This window comes from Lepidochelys olivacea (genome assembly GCF_965140295.1).
Source record: "Lepidochelys olivacea isolate rLepOli2 genome assembly, chromosome: 4".
In the NCBI taxonomy this organism is placed as follows: domain Eukaryota; kingdom Metazoa; phylum Chordata; order Testudines; family Cheloniidae; genus Lepidochelys; species Lepidochelys olivacea.
The window spans coordinates 16,488,622-16,507,498 of record NC_140414.1 but is presented as its reverse complement, the minus strand read 5'-3'; the positions used below and the strand labels follow the sequence as shown (position 1 = coordinate 16,507,498).

Sequence of the window (18,877 nt, the reverse complement as noted above, 5' to 3'; positions counted from 1 at the left end):
TCTCCAGTGACACAAGGAATTTTAATTTTCTTAAGAAATTTAAAATAAATGTTTGAGATTTTTTTTTTTTTTTTTTTTTGGCTAATGTAAATGAGGAGCAGAACTCATTGGCCAGAGCAGGAATAATCAAGATCCAGTTGATTTCCAGGCACGCTTCACCAAAAATTCAGTGGCAAGATCCATGCATTCTGCAGTGGTCTGGTGCAATCTGTTGGAGGCTCTGCCCTAGCTTCAGATAAATTAAAAGAATGAGGCACTGATTAAAGAACATTTTGAAGTGGACAGTCCAGTCAGTGCAGTATACTCTGTGCCAGGCACTGGATAGTAAATTTGATTTATTTTACCCTGCCTATGCACGTTGAATTTTCAGTGCGTGGTTCAATTTTGCACTAGAGACTATTAGGGAAGTAGTCACGGGAAAGCTGGAGATGGTGGTGGTTAGGCAGTGCCCAGATGGACCCTTACAGCATGTGGGAAAGGTCTAAGGCAGTCTACGGTTGTGGACTCAGCATGTTGTTTGGATGTTAAAATACTTTACAGTGAAATAGAAAACCATGTGGACATTGAAATGTGCATCATTAGCTTTCAAAGTTGACAGCTGCCTTTATGGTGAATGGGGCAGGTCACATCTCTCAGAACTCTGATTTTTGGCTGTCTGCAGACTCAGGCAGACCTAACTGCACTGGTTTACTCTATTTGAAGGATTTCTTCACAATCAGAAGGGCAAGAAACCTAGGGCCAGATTCCTGGGTGCGGCCGAGCTTTGTCCAACACAGGACCCAACAGGGTGAGGCAAAGGTGGTTTTAAGCAGGTTCTGGCTCCCCGGATTATTGGGCTAGTTGGGTTCCCAGCCAGCCCCTGGCTCAGTTTAGAACAGCCTCAGGCCTGATCTACCTTACTTATATTGTAAGCTCTCCAGGGCAGGGACTATCTTTTCATTACTTGTTTGTCCAGAACCTAGCACTGGTCAAGGCTTCTAGGCAATACTGCCATATAACTAATAAGTGATTATAGTAATCTAAACTACATTCAGCTGCAACAGCACCCATGAGACCATCTAGCAGCCAAGATTAGCTGGAGGGTAGCATAGATACCAGGGCCAGAAAGGCCTGTTGTGATCATCTTGTCTGACATCCTGTATAACACAGGCCAGAGAACTTCCCCAGAATAATGCCTCCTACACTGGCCATGCCTCCATGCTGCGGGCTGCAAGAAAGGCTGTGTAGTCATTCTTGCAGTATACACCAGCTGGGGGTATTCCCCGGTGGCCAGGCGGAGCAATGAATCAGACCCTCTCTTCTGTTTTTTTTAATGCACGCTTGAACTCTGGAGCACAAATGTATTGGAAGGCGTGGGCTCCGCAGTGAATTCTTTAGCAATAGGACAGCCAAGTGTGCATAATGCAGGTAGGCCCTGTGCTTACCTTCCTAGATCTCCGCCAATAGTCCTTCAGCCTGATTCACAACGCCCAGACCACCAGTGAGAGGAGGATGCCAGCAGGGTGGTGATTCCTGCCCTAAAGAAGTGATCTGGGTGGCTGGTGACACAAACGCTCCCTGGTAGGGAAACCTTTTCCTGCATTTCACAAAGGAAGTGAATGGGAAGCCTTCTCTTTCTGAAGTTTGCTTTCCCATACACATATGAGCATGTAAGTCAACATGCCCCATGTTGGTTAGCCATTTTAAAATCATCAGTACAGAAATCGGAGTAGCAGCCGTCTTACAAATAAATTTTAGTCTCGAAGGTGCCACAAGTACTCCTTTTCTTTTTGACAATACAGAAATGGATTTTCCTCCAGAAAAGTGGTGGCCTATTTGTACTCCATCCGGAGAATCCAGAAAGCTGCTGGATTTACAGCCCTGGTGAATGAATGTTCACATTGCCCCATCAATGTGCCTTCACTGGGATCTAGCTGCACGATCTCTAGGGTTGCAATGATGGTTCACGCTCTGTGGCCATTCAACCTTCGGCTTCTTGGCTAAATTGGCCAATGGGATTACCAGTGAGTACTTATGGTGGGGGATGCACCTGTGAAGTAGACAACCGGGACTGCTAAATTTACTTCAAACAGGACACGGAAAGGCTATCAAAGATAACAGCACTGTTGCTAGCTGCACTTGAATCAGCAACTTACAGGTGAAAGGTGCTCTCTCTCATTACCAGTCTCCTGTGTCATCCAGTTGTATGAATTTCTGTTTCTAGAAAAAGGCCTTCATGAATATGTGGCCAGTGTTTCACTTTGATAATCTGCACATGATCTGTTAATGTCAGCATTGGAACCCAGGAACCAAGTTCAGAGAGGAAACAGGTTTTACTGCTGCCTTGCTCACAATGAGCAAAACTCTGCCATGAGGTTTCACAGATCTGGCTCTGTGTACACACATGGTAGAGGGCTATGCAGTTTAGGAAGTTTTTAACCTAGTATTAAATTATTTCAAAATATTTATATTGTCAGTACAGATATTTATTCTCCTAATTTCCCATGACACTTTAATATTCAGATATCCTGTGCCGTAATTTTTCATCTTTTCTAAACGATAATTATTACTCTTACATTTTTTGGCTGTGATCAAACACTTTTCCCTTTTTCCCCCATGACAAACGACCAGCCTTACTCCTGGCCAGTTTTAACGAGATAGGAAAACTTTCATAAAGTACAGCTGACTGAAACGAGCCATGTGCCAAGAGCCACAATCTGGTGCGCGCCCATGGCTCAGCTGAGGCATGTGGACAGAACTCCATTCGTAAAGCAAATAGGTTTGAGACTTTGCGGAGTGAATCAGTGGAGGACTTTGCAGCAGGGTGGAGTCAGCTGAATCCCTGTGCCTCCCCTCCAGGCTTGTCCTGTGTGGGGCAAGCTGTGGAGTTCAGTGTGTCACTTCTTTCGCGCCACTCTGACAATGCTTAATCTACAGTGCAGTGGGGAACATGAGTCAGGCTCTCCTTTCTTCTGCCTTGCCTAGCCTGTTTAATTGCTGAGTTACTGTGGCATAAAAACTAAACCGGCTTTGTTTGTATAGTTGTTGCCGAACAAGTATCCTTCAGTATTTCATTCTGAACTCCTCTCAAGTGACTTCACAGTTTAGCTATTTCCCATAGACCAGCTTTACTACTGTTTGGCAGCTTGCACAGTGTTTCTTCAAACTACCATCGAATGTCAGCCTCTTCCTTCCAAACACCCCTGACTAAATCCGATTCAGTCACTTACACTGTAGATATCCCATTATGCATGATTTGCAATAATTAATTAATTGGCAACGTGCATTGGATTTGGGTGTAATCATATTGTTCACATCTGCATTTCAAAGCCAGCTATCTTGTAGAACTTCCTGAGGTTTTAAAAACATCACGAGTCATTGTAACCACAGCGAGTTAAGAAATGCCTTAAGATACAGCTACAGTGCAAAAAAAAAAAACAAAAAAAACCCACGGCAGCGAGTCTCAGAGTGTGGGTCAGCTAACTCGGGCTCATGGGGCTTCTGCTATGGGAATAAACACAGGAGTGCAGACATTCCTGCTCAGGCTGGAGCCCGGGCTTTGAGTCTCACTGCTGTGAGGTTGTGTGGTTTGGGGTTTTTTTTTTTTGCAGTGTCGATGTCCCATTAGTGCCCCAGGGAGAGTTCCAAGAGCACCTTTTCCCACCACAACAAAGTCCATGGGAGGGGTCTCAGGCGGAGATAATCACTACACTGTTCCCTACCTGCACCCCGCATGGTCCCACTGAAAGGGGCTATCTACACCTCCCACAGAAAGGCCCTAGGGTCCTGTGGGAAGCCAGGCTTGGAGGTTCTGTGTCTCTGCACCAGGCCCCCTGCCCACCCCAGGTTCCCGTAGCAGTGCAGCTCATGTGGTGCCAGGCTACCAGGGCCTCCCTGTGGTGCGGGGGAAGAGCCCTGTGGGAAAGATGATAAAGCTTCAGGCTGTATTATCCTCTGAGTAACTTCCCAGGGGCACGGCCGGGCTTGCATGGCTTCCAGCGAGCCCACTCCTCCTCCAACCCATCCTGTCTCCACCCTCTTCCCCCAGCTTAGACCCCTGACTAAGGGGCAAGAAATGCTGCTGCATAGACAGCCGAGCCCCTTTTGCAGGCAAAGGGAAGGAGAGCTGCACATGGAAGGTTTCCTCCATGCAGAGGCAACGGGGTATAAGCTGGGGATCTCTTTGGGACGTCAGAGGGGACCAGATGCCTGTAACGCAAACACAGAGAGAAAATACTGTTTCAAATCAATTAAATTAACCCTTCCTGACAGCAATCTTTGGTTCCCATTTCTCAGGAGGGGGAAAAAGGCATGCAGATAAGGGAAAAAATACATCAACGGAGCCTGCTGTGCTTTGCACCCCTGTGCTTTTCTCTGGGGTTTCTAATGACAATATATAGTGACCCCTGCAAATGATGCTTAAGTGTTGTTGGGGCTGTTTTAACCTGACGTTCAAGAAACCTGAGAAACAGTCTCCACAAGGTACGTAATTACGATTTAACTCGCTGGCTTGCAACAAAGACTGGCACGTTTTTATTCCGTTCAATTAGAAGTCTAGATGTGAAGAGGAGTAGCCAGTCTAGGTACTTGAGAGGGCATTTTGCTCCAGCGATTGAGATTTCATGTGTAAAACTGGAGTTTTGAGCTGTGGCTCCTGGACTGCAGTGTATTAAATGTTTCTATAGGAACAGTATATTGCTGATGGGTACCATACACTATCCCCCCTGTAAAACGCAAATACTGCTGTAAAAGTCTGCTCTCTTTGGCGCTGCATCACACAGTAGATAGAGAAACACAGGCTAAATTATCTCTGCTACATCTCTGTACTCTCCATTACAATACCCTGTGCGCGATCAAGGTCTTTTGACAGTAATTGTCCAAACTTTGCCTCTTGTTTGTTCACAGCTAAGAGGCATGTGAGCCCCTGATGCTGGCATGAGCCAGCTCTGTTCTAGGCTGACCAGCCCTGAGTATGCTGGTTGGGGACAGAACACCATGGGGAATTGCTCCTTGCCTGGTGCCGGAGGAGGTGACCGCATGCTCTTGCGGATTGGCGGGAGGAACAGGTGGTTACAGCAGTACATTGCCTTTGGGAAGGCTGTGGGGAGATGGGGATGGCGTGTTTCCTTTTGGCTCTCTGTAAGCCACGTGGCCCGTGCGTGTTTCCCAGCTGCCCATACAGTTATTCCCTCCTGCAAGGAAGGTATAATCAGTCCCAGAGCTTCCCACCACGGTCTGAGCTGGCTCCATGGACCATGCAAGATGGGTGAGAGCTGTGGACCCACCTCTGATCCCCTACTTGCCCCAGGCATGCATCAGCGTGCATATGTAGACCACAGCCCTGCTGTGTGCGGAAAGCCCCCCCCCCCCCCCATGTCTGTTCAGAGCTCCGTTGAAGTGAGTGGTGCTGGGCGTGGGAGCCCGGGACTGCCGGTACCAACCGGAGCGAGGGCTGAGGCCGAAGCTTGTAACCCTGGTGACGTGCCGTGAGGAGCTGGCCACATCAGGCCTCGCGCAGGCTAGCCCTGCCACTGCCATTCATGGGAACAGTCTGAGTCCACGTGCTCCGCACTGAACTGATTATCACTCCATGAGGGTAGCCTGCACCTCCTGGCGATGGCTGTTGGCTGTGGTACAAAGCTCCCTGTACAGCCACCTTTCCTGTTCTCTTAGGAACCTCCCTATTTGGAGCTGCTAATGTGCTGAGCCTCCGCTCTGGCTACTTACTGTACAGCAGATCTCCTGCAGCAAACACAGACGAGCTTTCCACCTGCTGTGTTCCAAATGAGGGACACACGACAACTCATAGGAGCTGGAGGAGGCTTATAATGGCGTGGATTGAGGACGTGATGATGCGTATCATAACGTCTATCGCTTTGGTTTCATTACTCGGCATTTGGGTGGCAAATTATATACTAAGACCCCTAACTCCCATTGATTGATTTGTAAGGGTGCCTGACTGTGACTTGTGCCTTTGAAGAGCTCATCTTGTGTTTTACAGCAGGAGCATCCAGGCTAATAAGGGACAAGCGGGGGGCACGGCTTCATAAAGCCAGTTATTGTCGTCGTGTCTTCTAGGACAATCATCTGACCAGAGCCACTCACCCTTTTGCACTGAAAAGCCGATCTTTTCTTCTGTTCCTTTCCCTGCAGGCTCCAATCAGGACAGGTCTCTGGGCACACCTCTACAGCCACCCCCTCTGCCACAGAAGAAAACCGTAAGCCGAGCGGTTTCATCACCTGATGGCTTTTTCTGGGGCCAAGCCCCTCTGGGTAGAACAGCGAATCCCACCAGCCCCAGACTGAACATCAGTCACTCCGAAAGCAACGTCTGCGTCCGAAGGGAATCCCCGTTCTGCTATGTGGGAAGCACCCACCACTCATTCTCCTCCTCTGAATCTCTAGAAAACGCCTGCAAAGGAAACGGCCATTGGGGTCCGACTTCAAACAAAAGCAGTAGCACCTGCGTCCAGAACAGAAACCTGCAGCCATTTTCCTCCTCTCCGCTCAGTGCGTCCAGCCAGGTTTCCTCAGTCTCCAGCCTTCAGCTCCGTAATCTGCTCCTCAACATTGACAGCAAGGAGGGGGTGTATGCCAAATTAGGGGGGCTTTATGCAGAATCCTTGCGCCGCCTCGTTGCAAAATGCGAAGACTGTTTTATGCGTGATCAGAAAAATGAACTGCATTTCAATGAGAACAACTGGTCTCTCTTTAAGCTGGCATGCAACAAGCCCTGCTGTGTTTCTGGGGATGCCATCTATTACTGTGCTACTTGCTTGAAGGACCCTTCCAGCACCTATGCGGTGAAGGTACGTTTACTTTATTTGTGTTGGCTTTTTTGCTGTCTCTCTGAGCGCTTACTGGTAGTGAACAGGAATATACCCTCTGGACTAAATTGGGTGTTGGTCCACTGAAGTCCATTCCTGGGAAATTATTCCAGGCCTTGATAGCATGTGAAGCACAGCTGTATAAGCCAATAGCTTTACCTTCCAGACAGTAATCCTTCAAATATGCAATTCCACGAGGGTTCACTGCTGTATTCGTTTCTGGACAGCTGTTGCATAACTGAGTGTTCCTCAGAGAGTGCCATTGGTGTTCACTAATAATACTTAGCACTTACAAGTTCTTTACAACCGTAGCACTCTTGTGAGGTAGGTGATCATATACCTGTTTTATATGTTGGGGAAACTGAGGCAATCCACAGCCACAGAGGAAGTCAGCAGCTGAGCTAGATTGGAAAGCAGGAGTGCCTGAATTCTCCTCTCTAGAGCATGCGGTCTGTTTAGAATGCTGTGACTATTTCTGGGTGTAAGCTAAGATTGGACATTAGAATATATGGTAAAACCTTGGTAAATTGCCATCAGAATATGGTGTCATCTTTTATGAATGGTTGGCTTTGTCTGTATCAAAGTTAACCAAGGCGATACTGCAGAAATGGGTGTCGTGTTTAAGTAATCCCTTCATAAGTCATCAACATTCTTTCCCTTGCTAAATTCATATCGGCGAAAGCATTCTTCGTGTGGTTGTAACGAAGGCCAGTCACACATTCGTTGGTAGGGACTTACAATGAAATAGTAGCCGTAGTTTGGTCTTCAGTTAGCACAATATTTTCTCTTTATTGCATAGTGATGAGGATCGCTTTTCACTCTGTGCTAGGCCTGTCTGCCTCCAACATACACAAGCTGATTGAAAGTCGCAAAAAGGCTGTTTCCTTTCTGGCTGACAGCGTCTGTCCGAGACACCTTTGAGTCTACAGGTTATCTTGGCACCATGTGTATTAAGACCTTATGAACCACAGGAATTGACAGAGAGATCTTTACTTACCATCTAAATAAAAAGTTTACACGCTTAACATAAAAACTGGCCTGTCTCTTTTCACGTATCCTAGTGTGCCTGTTTGAAAGACAGATTTTAGACTAGAAAGTTCAGCTTTCTTAATCTGAGACAGATGCAGCCCCTCTTCCACACACATCCCAAAGCACTCAAGTGTTGGGGAGGAGGGCTGAATTTTCTCCTTGTATAGTTGTGATGTTTGTCCCCTTCTGTACAGTCCCTAAGGCCTGCAGAAAGGGAGCCCAGATCCTGAGGGCCTCTGCCTGTCGCAAGCCTGCAAGCTTGCTTAGCTCTGTGTAATAGAGTCCTTCTGCTAGGCTGGGATTTTCAAAGGAGCATAAGGTGTCTAACTCCCTTAGGCTTCTTTGGTACTCCCAGCCTACAGCCCTGCAGAGTTCAAGGCACAGTTAAGGTAACATAATATAAGGACTGGTCCAAAGCTTGTAGCAGCCAACGGGTGGCTTTCCAGTGGCTTCAGTGAGCTGTGGCTCAGATTCTCAGGAAGTATATAAAGTAATCCCCAGCTCGCGATGTGTGTAAAATCACTCCAGCGGCCTTAAAATTTGACCTGACAGGGTTACAGCATAACCATAGAGCCCTTAACGCCAGCCACATACTGTTCTGCTACCATTATTTTTTAAAGAGAAAATAATGCTCAGACCAAAAAAGAGTGTTACCCTAGAGAGTTGCACAGACTGAGAACAACTCCAAGGATGTTTTAGTTGAAAAGGGGCAAAGATACATTTGCAATTAACATTCCAAACAAATCAACCTTTCGTCATCCCATTTAACCGGAGGATTTTAAGTAGGCAGAATATAGTTATAGACTGAATGCTGGTCATAACACCCCTAGATCAATGCTTACAGTGGAAAGGTTTAAAGAGAACCTTTACTGTACCGTGCATAAGGTTTTACTGTACCGTGCATAAGTGCAAGTTCATTTGTACCTTTTCTGCCTCCAAAGAAAAGTCTGTACAGTGGACTGGAATAGCCCTTTTCGTTGCATAGCACAGAATGGGTTCACCCTGGGCTGATTTGCTAAGAAGAATTTAGACCTTTCCGTTGTTTGTACAACCTGACTTGATTCTTAGTCCCAGTGTGTGCTTACCATGGGGGGGAGTTGTTGTAAAAGAAGGAAACAACTCTGTTTTACATAGCAGGACTGTACTTGTGTCCCCATCTCGAATGTGCATTCATTCTGTGATCCTCGCAGACCGTACGGATCCAGAGCAGACAGAGGTAGCCTTGCTGTGCACTAGTGCAAAGTGTGCGTCAGCAATTTTCCCGAGTCCTTTCATTTTCATTATTAGAATGTGACTGATAGATGGTAATTGAGAGGCTTAGCAGCTGTCTGGTTCCTTTCCATGCCTGTTGTAGTATTGCACAGGGTTTCAAACAGGAAAGAGGCAACAGACCTGCAGTTAAAATTAGACGTGGACAAGCCAGACAGTTTGAAAGGTTTAGCTGAGCCAAGTGTCTTCCGAGCAGTCAGAGCCAAAACTTTGCGCTGAGGTCTTGGCATTGATTATAGCACACACAGGCATGTGCGAGCACTTGTGTGCACACACTCGTCTGGGCTCACACTGACTGCTGGGAAATCAAGCCAAAATATGCTCACTGCCTTGGCTTATACCTTTGTTCAGGCACACAGTGCTCATCCAGAGACAGGATCTTATCTTGATCTTTCATTGTCATGCCCACCGTGTATTAAAACATACCAGGCGCGCACACAGTTCTGTGATCTGTCTACACACAACTGGCATGATTTACACAGGAGAAACCCGAACACATTCTCCAAATTGACACTTGATTTCGATGCCTCTGTTCACTCCAGGAATTCATACTCCAGTGAGCAGACCTATAACCCCTTCTACTGGGAGTGAAGGTAACGGGATTGGAGCCTAATCTTGGTGGTCTGTGCAAAATGTCCCTGGGATTGCAGTGCCATGTAGGGAAAGTTGTAGTAGAATTACTGAGCAGATGAGCAGGTGCTTGCAATAAAAAAAGAAATGCCCATATCGTTTTTCTGTATGCTGCTTATAACAGAATTATTAGACTGTACAGAATACATAACAAAGGAATAGCAAAAGGCATACATACACCTACAGTAGCAAACTGATTGAATATAAAAACTGAAAGCCCTGTCCTTCCTTTTATAGATCTTTGATGCTAAGGCTCTGTAGGGTCATGTGTTAATTTGTAATATATCCATGGGCTAGTTTCCTTGAAACCATCCTTTAACAGCATAAATGTGCAGGCACGTCAGACCCTTTTTACTTAGAAAAGAGAAATAAAACAATCGATTTTAAATAGCTCTTTCCCACAGTACTCTGTCACTAGAATTAATGCCCTGCAGAATCTTAGTTTTAAAGTATTTTGTCAGGAGCACAAAAGAATCTCCGCTCTCTAAGTCTTTCTTAGTTATTTTTGCCCTCGTTTTAACTTAGATGGCAAAACTGATGTCGTGTCCAGGTTTGCACACATTTTACAAGAGAGAAAAATTTGCTCCAGGGTTTGAAACCTCCTGTGCTAAGTTCCAGCCCAGAGCAAATTCACGTGGCTGAAGTCTAAATAAATCCCTAAATAAAAGGGCTTACAATGGAAATGCTGAGAGGCCTGTAATTGTTGCAGAGCTAATGGATGTTGCTACGATAAACCTATTTTCCTGCAGTTATTCATGCTGTCACAATGGGAAAGTTTAAAATGTAAAAAAAAAAGTTTTTAGTGTAGATTTATGTGAACTTTGACTGGGGTGGTGGGCCAGGAACCTACATAATGCTCTCCCTTTTCGTTTTGTGTCGGTGTTTTTGTTCTTCTCTCTGCCAGTCATTCCTAGTCCTCCATTGACGTTTGTTTTCTCTTTGTGGGCCTCATTTTTCTTTTTGTCACGAGTATTGTCGTGAGGCTGGGCCGTTGACTTGAGCTGCCTTTGTACTGCTAGCTGCTTAGATTGTCCATCGTGCCAAAACCAGAGCCTTTCGCCGGCTTTTCTGGCCACCATTCAGTGCTTCACTAGTACGTGCAAGGCAGACGTGAAACAAAGTGGTGGGAGAAGGAACAGTGAAAATAGTTTTAGGGCTTATGGGAGAGAGATGTATTCTGACTGTAACCCCGGAAGGCAGGAACTCCTGAGGTTAATCCCAGTTTGCACACCAATGGCCGGATAGTGGCACCTGTCTATATCTTTGGGACATAAGTACCTTTGAAAAAGTGGCCTCAAGTCCTCTGTGGTCTATAGGCAGGTCACTCTGATCCTGTCTTCACTACAAAATCAGTCATGTCTGAGGACCTGGGTTCAATATAGCTAAAATCGTGCCTCTGTTGCAAGACAGAATGGGGTTTTAACCATGTCCAAGGAGAAGAGTGCGTGTACCCAGGTCCCATGACATCACTGTATCATCAACTTTTTAGCCTTTGTTTCCCTGTCTGTGAAATGGGGATAATGCTACATATTTCCATACCTCCGGAGTGTTCTGAGGATTAGCTGCTGTCTGTAAAGCACTAGGTATTATGATCAGTTTAGTGGCCAATAGAACAAACAGTTCATAGACCCACATTTTAAGCTGGGTATTTTGTCTCTGACTTTCCTTACGATTACCCGGTGAAGCCATTGTGTTCCATCAGCTATGGAAACTCAGCGTGCTTTTCCCATCTCCTGTTTCTGCCCCTCTGGCCAGCGGGAGCCAACTGGAGGTGGATCAAGCTGCTGGCCAGAAGGATGGTGAGCACAAAAGGTGAGGCGGGGCAGGGAAAGATGGGTGAATCCTCTGAGCTGAAAACACGTTCTGAGCAGGGACAACAGGCTGTTGCCCATCTTCTTCTACATACAGCCCTGGACTCCTCAGCCCTAAATTAGCTGGCACCGCTCAAGAGAGAGCTCTTGGAGTCATCACGGCTAGTTCTCGGCAAAACATCTGCTCCACGTGCAGCAGCGGTCAAAAAAGGGAACAGCGTGTGAGGAACCATTCGGAAAGGAGGGGATGATAAGACAGTAAATATCCGAATGCCACTACACCCACACCTTGAGTACCGAGCGTAGTTCTGGGCACCATCTCCAAAAAGATATGTTAGAATTGGAAAAAGTACAGAGAAGGGGAACACAGATGATGAGGTGGGTGGAACAGCTTCCCTCTGAGGAGAGATTAGAAAGCTTGGAAAAGAGACGACTAAGGGGGGACATGATAGAGGTCTAGAAAATCATGACTGGTGTGGAGAAAGTGAATAGGAAAGTGTTGTTTACCCCTTCACATAACACAAGAACCAGGGGCCTCCTGATTTAAATTAATAGGCAGCAGGTTTAAAACAAAAGGAAGGACTGCTTCACATAATGGACGATCAATCTGTGGAACTCATTGCCAAGGGAAGTTGTGAAGGCCAGAAGTATAACCGAGTTCAAAAAAGAATTAGATGAGTTCATGGAGGATAGGTCCATCAATGGCTATTAGCCAAGAAGGTCAAGGATGCAACCACTCTGGGTGTCCGTAAACCTCTGACTGCCAGATGCTGGGACTTGGCCACAGGGGAAGGATCATGTGATGATTGCCCTGTTCTGGTCATCCCCTCTGGGACTCTGGCATTGGCCACTGTCGGAAGACGGGATGCTGGGCTGGATGGACCATGGGTCTGCCCCAGTATGGCCGTCCTAATGTCCATATGTTATGCCCTAAAGGAACAGTTTCCTGCTAAGCTGGAGGCACCGCTGTTGGAGCACATTTTGCCAAGCAGTTGGCGACTGGGTGAGCGACCATCCTAACCCACCCTGTTATCTCTTGTTTTCTCTTCACAGATTTGTAAAACTCAAGAATGCAAAGTGTCTGCTTCGTACCACAGCCCCTCGGTGCCAGTTCACTTCAACATCCAGCAGGACTGTGGACACTTCGTAGCCTCTGTGCCCTTCAGCATGTTGCTCTCCTCTGACGTCGCAAAAAGCACTTCTCCTCCAGATGGCCCCGGCCTCTCCCACTCTGCCAGCGAACGGGATTGTGTGGTCGTCATCACCCGCGAAGTGCCGCACCAAACCACAGCCGACTTCATGAGGGATGCGGCAACTTGCCATCAAACCAAGCCAGAGGCGTACGAACGGCGGGTGTGCTTCCTGCTCCTCCAGCTCTGCCATGGCCTGGAGCATCTAAAGGAGCATGGCATCGTACACAGAGATCTTTGTCTGGAAAACTTGCTACTAGTTCACTGCAAGCCTCTGACTGGCTGCAGTAAAACCAAAGACGAAAAGCACTTGCCCAGGCTCATTGTGAGCAACTTTTTGAAGGCCAAGCAAAAGCCGGGGGCCGGGGACTCCAAACTGAAAAAGAACCAGGCCCGGCTGGCCCCGGAGATTGTGTCGGCCTCTCAGTACAAAAAGTTCGATGAATTTCAAACGGGCATCCTCATCTATGAACTTCTCCACCAGCCCAACCCTTTTGAGGTGAGGGCCCATCTCAGGGAACAGGAGTACAGCCAAGATGACCTCCCCCAACTCCCCAACCTTTCCATTTACTCCCGTGGGCTCCAGCAGCTTGCTCACTTGTTGCTGGAAGCAGACCCGATCAAACGCGTCTGCATCACAGAGGCAAAATGGATCCTGCAGTGTTTGCTCTGGGGTCCCAGGAAAGATTTAACAGACCAGCCTCTTAACCACGAAGAAGCCCTCTTCGGTGCTCTCCAGAACTGGATCGACATGAAACGGGCTCTGCTGATGATGAAATTTGCAGAGAGGGCAGTGGACACTGAGCGGAGCATTGAACTGGAGGACTGGCTCTGCTGTCAATATTTAGCTTCTGCAGACCCAGTTTTCCTCTTTAACACATTGAAACTCCTTCAGCTTCTCTGATCTCAAAAAGCATTTCAAACCGAGCAGCAGCAGCAAGGAAAATGAAAGATGTTTCTAAGGTTGACATTCACTCACGGATAATGGTACAAATCACTTTCACACTGATGGCAGATCACTTACTAAGAACGGGATCCAATCTTTTTCTCCCCATTGAAAAAAAAAATCAATCTATGTACATTTCAGGTTAATTACATTGTTTTGAACAGTTTTCAGAGTAGCAGCCCTGTTAGTCTGTATTCGCAAAAAGAAAAGGAGTAGGTGTGGCACCTTAGAGACTAACCAATTTATTTGTTAGTCTCTAAGGTGCCACAAGTACTCCTTTTCTTATTGTTTTGAATACTGTAAACTACAAACAAACAAAAAACCGGATGCCTGCTATTTTGGTATGGTAACTCTTTGGGCAAATAAAAACTTGTGCGTGTGTATGTTTCCTAATGAGCAGAACGAGTTTGTGTTGAATTTCATGGCAGACATAGATCCCTGTTGGAACCAAACTTTATTCCCCATAAAAGAGGGAATATTTGAGGCAATTTGCTTATTAAATGATCTCCAGATTTGCAACACGGTTCTCTTGTCCATGCGACCAAAATTGCAGCAATGCAAAATGCCAACAGAAAAGAGCCAGACTCACTCTGTGGGTTTTCGGGCTTTGCTCAGGAACAGGTAGGATTAATGTAACAGGATGGGGACACCCCTCATCCCCAGCAGAGGCTGGGACTAGAGAAGCTGCAAAGTTTAAAAGGATTGTTTCCAGAGCAGCACCAGGTGTATGTACGCATAGGAACAGTTCTTTTTGCTAACCTTTTCAGGACCCCATTTCTGTAACCAGCTTACAGCAAGCACAGATTTGTCATACATAGGCTAATCTCTGCATACCCCAGGGAAGGAGGGGCGTACCCAGAATTTCCCAGTGTTACCACCACCAGGTCAGGTTCGTTGGGGGTCTTCGGCAAGTCACTGCTCTCTCTGCCTCCAGCTCTGCCTTGTACAGTGGGGAGAATGATACCTGCTTGCGGAGACCCTGTGGCTGAGATGCCCTTGGAAAGAGCTGAGTATTATTTTTGTTTTTGTTTTGTGGTTGCAACTAGAGGCCCCGATCTGGGAGCGGGGTCGCGTTGTGCTAGGCACCATACACCCGCATTGGACGCACACACGATTGAATGTATCAGAGGGAACAAGGGACAATTGACGTGTGCGTTGCAAAGGGAGGCGCCAGCAAACTCCTACAGAGCATTAACAGCAAAGCTCTGTCTGAGCTCCGTTTCCATGTGTAGACGTGGATAGGAACAAAGAGCTTCTCCTGTCTGTCAGCCGCTCCCTCTACCTTTTTCGCTTTGTCCTTTGGGTAGTGTCTTGCGCCCCCGTCTGCTCGTTCCCACACGCTTACACTCCGGACCAGCGCAGGGACCTCGGGGTTGGGCTGCGTGCGGTGCATTCAGACAGGATGGGCTGCAACTTAACCCTGCTGCACATGCCATGGGCTTGCTCTCCAGGAGGCTCGACACGTGGTATTTTGTTTTAATGAAGAATCGAGGCGGCTTGAAATCAGTGTGTTTCCATGCCAGGACTTGGGTGACTGATTTTCATAAAACCAGGGGGCTGTCCCCTAACCTCCTTTACGGCCTCCGTGGGATAGCAAAGTTGTAGGGCAGGGCAGGATTTGGCCTCCTTAGTCATTACTCCTTCAGCACAAGATTCTGCCATCTGTAAAATGGGTGACTAATGCGTGAGCAGCCTCACTGATTGCAGTGGGACTCTGCAGTGGGCAGCAGAATCCAGCACACAGAGATGCCGCAGTCCAGTGTCCGACTTTTTACTTCGGAGAGAGGGCTTGGATAGAAATCAGTTCAGCTTTTCACCCTTCCCCTGCTGCATGTGGGTGCAGCTTTCTTGCCAAATTGTCTGGAGCCCCTCACTGAATTACTCATTTCCCTGCCTTTGCATGGGCCTCCAGCACTGGGCGCCTCAGTCCTTCCTGTTCTCTGCCTGTCACCCATCCGAGTCCAGGCAGCTGTGGGCTGTGATACCTCGCTCTCCGTTGTTGGGTTTAGCGTGCGGGCGCTGGTTGGCATTGGTGTCCTATGCTATGCGGGAGGTCAGACAGGATGGCCAGATCATCTGTTCTGGCCTGGAACTCTTTGGCCACGTTGTGTCACTGGAAACAATTCTAAGGAAATTCCCATATGCTTCCCGCCTGCCCTCATTTGTATCCAAACCCAGCAACTTTTCGTCAGGGCTTTTAAACAGCAAGGGTTAGTGCGGGGATATTTGACACTTCTTTATAGCTGGGCAGCACCTCTTTACCCGCTCTGCATCAACTGCTAACATTTCTTTCTTTCTTTCTTTCTTTCTTTCTTTCTTTCTTTCTTTCTTTCTTTCTTTTTAAAGAGTTGCTTTTTCATCTGTGCATCAGGTTGCTCCCATCTTTCCCCACCGATCTGTAGCACCTCCTGTGTGATGAAAGAACAATGCAAAATAATCTTTTGGTTTCCTCCAAAATTTCTGCTGCTGTTGTGAAATCCCTTCCAATGAGCCTTGTGAAACCGCCCTGTTAAATCGGCGACGCTTTGAATGCAAACATAGCAGTTATTAAAGTTCTGTTTAACTGGGAGTCTGTCTGAAATGGTGAGCAGCAAGGAAATTCGGCAGGAAAGCTTCCGCTCTGTGTTGTGCTCTGCCTGAGTGCTGCAGGCGTTTCAGAGCCGAGGGCGATCTCGCATATGCTCCCCGATGAGCTGCAAGGTCGAGGCACAAGGTGGCAGTTAAGGATAACGGTTAATGGCCAGGCTTGCTGCACTCAAGCCTCGTGTGACAATGAAATATGCCCAGATTTCAGTGCTGAAAGCTCCGGGCAATCAAGCCGTGGGGATCACTGGGCACAAATGTGAATTTTAACAAAACTCTGAACTTTCCCGCCCACCTCTGGTACTTTCTGGTTCACTGCAGATGTTTATTACCATTGCCTAGGGAGCCAGCCGTGGGTCAGGGACACGTGATGCTAGGTGCTGTACAGACATGTAGCAAGCGAGATGGCGCTTTCCCCGGAGAACTCTCAATTGACATGCCGGGCTTCAGCAGGGGAAGGAAATTAGATGAACAGAGCTGGGGAGGTGTTGGGTAAGGGAATGCTAAAACGAACTCTCTTTAACACAAACGCAGCCAGGCCAGCTCCCTACCTCCCTTCTAAGGCTGTATGTAAAGGAGGAGAAGTGGCAGCTTTGTTCGGTTTGACGATTTATACCACATGATGCCTCGGTTTGTGACCGTGCACATGGCTACATGGCTCCATCCCTGGAGCATCGTCACCCAGGCAGCCCCCGGGGTCTCCTTGTGAGCCCTGGACGTAATGATTGATGTCCCAGAGCGGCGCGTTGTGGAGATCACTTGTTCTCTAGGAAGCAGCAGGGGAATTTCATTGAGAGGGAAGAATTGCTTTATAGTATAAATACAACAGCTAAAACCCGCAGCTGGGGCTGAGTGCGCTTTTGATCTTGCTGACGGTGCTTTAGATCAGGAGGAACTCCGGGCCAGGCAGAGGAACTGAACCACTGCCAGACTGCTGAGAGTGAGACCAGGATCAGGCCCTCGGGCCTCCCTGCAGCCCAGTGCCAGCTGGGGAAATGCCTGTGCAAAATGCCATCCCTGCTGCCCCAGGGCAATGGGTAGGCTTGTGGCTGCCGTCCTCGCTGGCAAAAGCTGCTTCCACTCCCAGGAAATCACACACATTCGCCCCCTCTCCAAAGCCAAACATCGTCTGGTTGCCCCTACTTGGCTTTCTCTGGCTGTGTGCTAAGGGGTCTGAATAAGAGCTTTCCACTCCATATGAGCATCTAACTCCCTGGGTGCTATGGAAGGGGAAGAGACGCTATTGTTCACTCAGCTCCCCCAAAGGCCCCCTCCAGGCCCTTCAGAGGAAGGTGAACAAAGCTATAAGGGGCCTGCCATTGGGGTCTAGGGGCTGGCCCTTCCTCCCTGGCTCCATGGAGTAATGGGCTTGTGCCCTGCAGCAGGAGCAGCCCAAGCGGGAGTGCCCAGAGTCTGAAGCCTGTTGTGCCAGCTGATTTCCTCGGAGGCTAGGCAGGGGTGTCTGTGATACTTAGAGAAATGGGGGTGCTTGGAGGAACGTTGCATTCAGTGCTTGCTTGGAGGAGACGGGAGAATCTAACCCCCGTGATTCCTGCATCAAGCCAATAACCTCTAGTGGAGCTAGAAAAGGTATTGATTTGAAAAGCATTTTATCTTTCAAATATCTTAACTCTACGCATAGACAAAGGGTGACCCCAAGCGAACAGAAATCCGCCCTCGCTGGCTGTGCTGGCTGCCTTTCAGCACGTGGTTCCCTGGCGGGCTCGTTCGGCACAGCAGTGAGTGGACTCCCAAGAGCTGTTCGCAGCAGCAAAAATAAACTTGCTGGGCCCGGCCAAGAGCATTACTCAGCAATGAGCGCACATCCCGTCAATTCAGAGAGGCCTTCGTAAACTAGCCGTGACCAGAAAGAAGGAAATGCTCCAACACCTATCAGTCCAATCTGCTCCAAGAGGAAGGTGTGGAACAATGGAATCCCTGCACAGCCGGCTCCTTGCTACGCGCGGGGCTGCAGCATCTGCTCCGTTCAGGGGGGCAGGCTTGGACGTCCTCCCTCTCTTCCATGCAGCTCGGGGAGGGGAGGCCGACGGGTGCTGATGGGTGCGCAGCACTATTGAAAATCAGGTCTTTTAGGCTCCTTTTTTTAAAAAAATCTTGGCCTTTATTTTTAGGAGTAGGCGTGTGGCTGGAGCCAAATTTACAATTCAAAAGAGCATTTGACTCCTTGTTACGAGACCCTAGTGCATGAAAAGGGACAGTAATGCCAATGTTCCTGTAGTCATTTCTGGTCCTGTCCTAACTCAGGACGAATATTCCTGTAACTGAGCGAGGTCCCTGGGGCTCTGTGTGCTGGTAGCTCGGGGAGGTGACGCTGTCCCTGGTAAGGAGGCGAAGCCAAAGGCAGACTCTGCTCAGCGGCCAATAGGGAGTGAGATGCCCTTCCCTGGGTGCTCAGGATGAGGGGGAAAGTGATTCTGGAGCAGTCTGGAGCCAGGCCTGCATGCAGGGTCCTCCTGAGAACTGGCCTCTGGGGACATGAGAGCAAAATTCCTGAGCCTTTCCCGCTGGGAAAACTTTCCCCTGGCAGGCTGAATTAGCCCCCTGCCCCGCTCTCCAAGTGAGAGGAGTCCCCACATGGCCAGCTCCCCTCTC

The 18,877-nt window shown here is 48.1% G+C and overlaps 1 protein-coding gene across 4 annotated transcripts in view; it reads left to right on the top strand.

Moving 5' to 3' along the window:
- Positions 1–14,200, top strand: part of PRAG1 (PEAK1 related, kinase-activating pseudokinase 1) — a 77,583-nt gene extending 63,383 nt beyond the window's left edge. For all 4 annotated transcript variants that reach the window (XM_084626614.1, XM_084626611.1, XM_084626612.1 and 1 more), the window contains exons 5-6: positions 6,133–6,788; positions 12,599–14,200. In XM_084626614.1, the coding sequence (XP_084482740.1) occupies positions 6,133–6,788; positions 12,599–13,639 (1,697 nt within the window). In that variant the 3' untranslated portion in view covers positions 13,640–14,200. The remainder of the gene's footprint in view (positions 1–6,132; positions 6,789–12,598) is intronic.
- Positions 14,201–18,877: the final 4,677 nt, after the last annotated feature.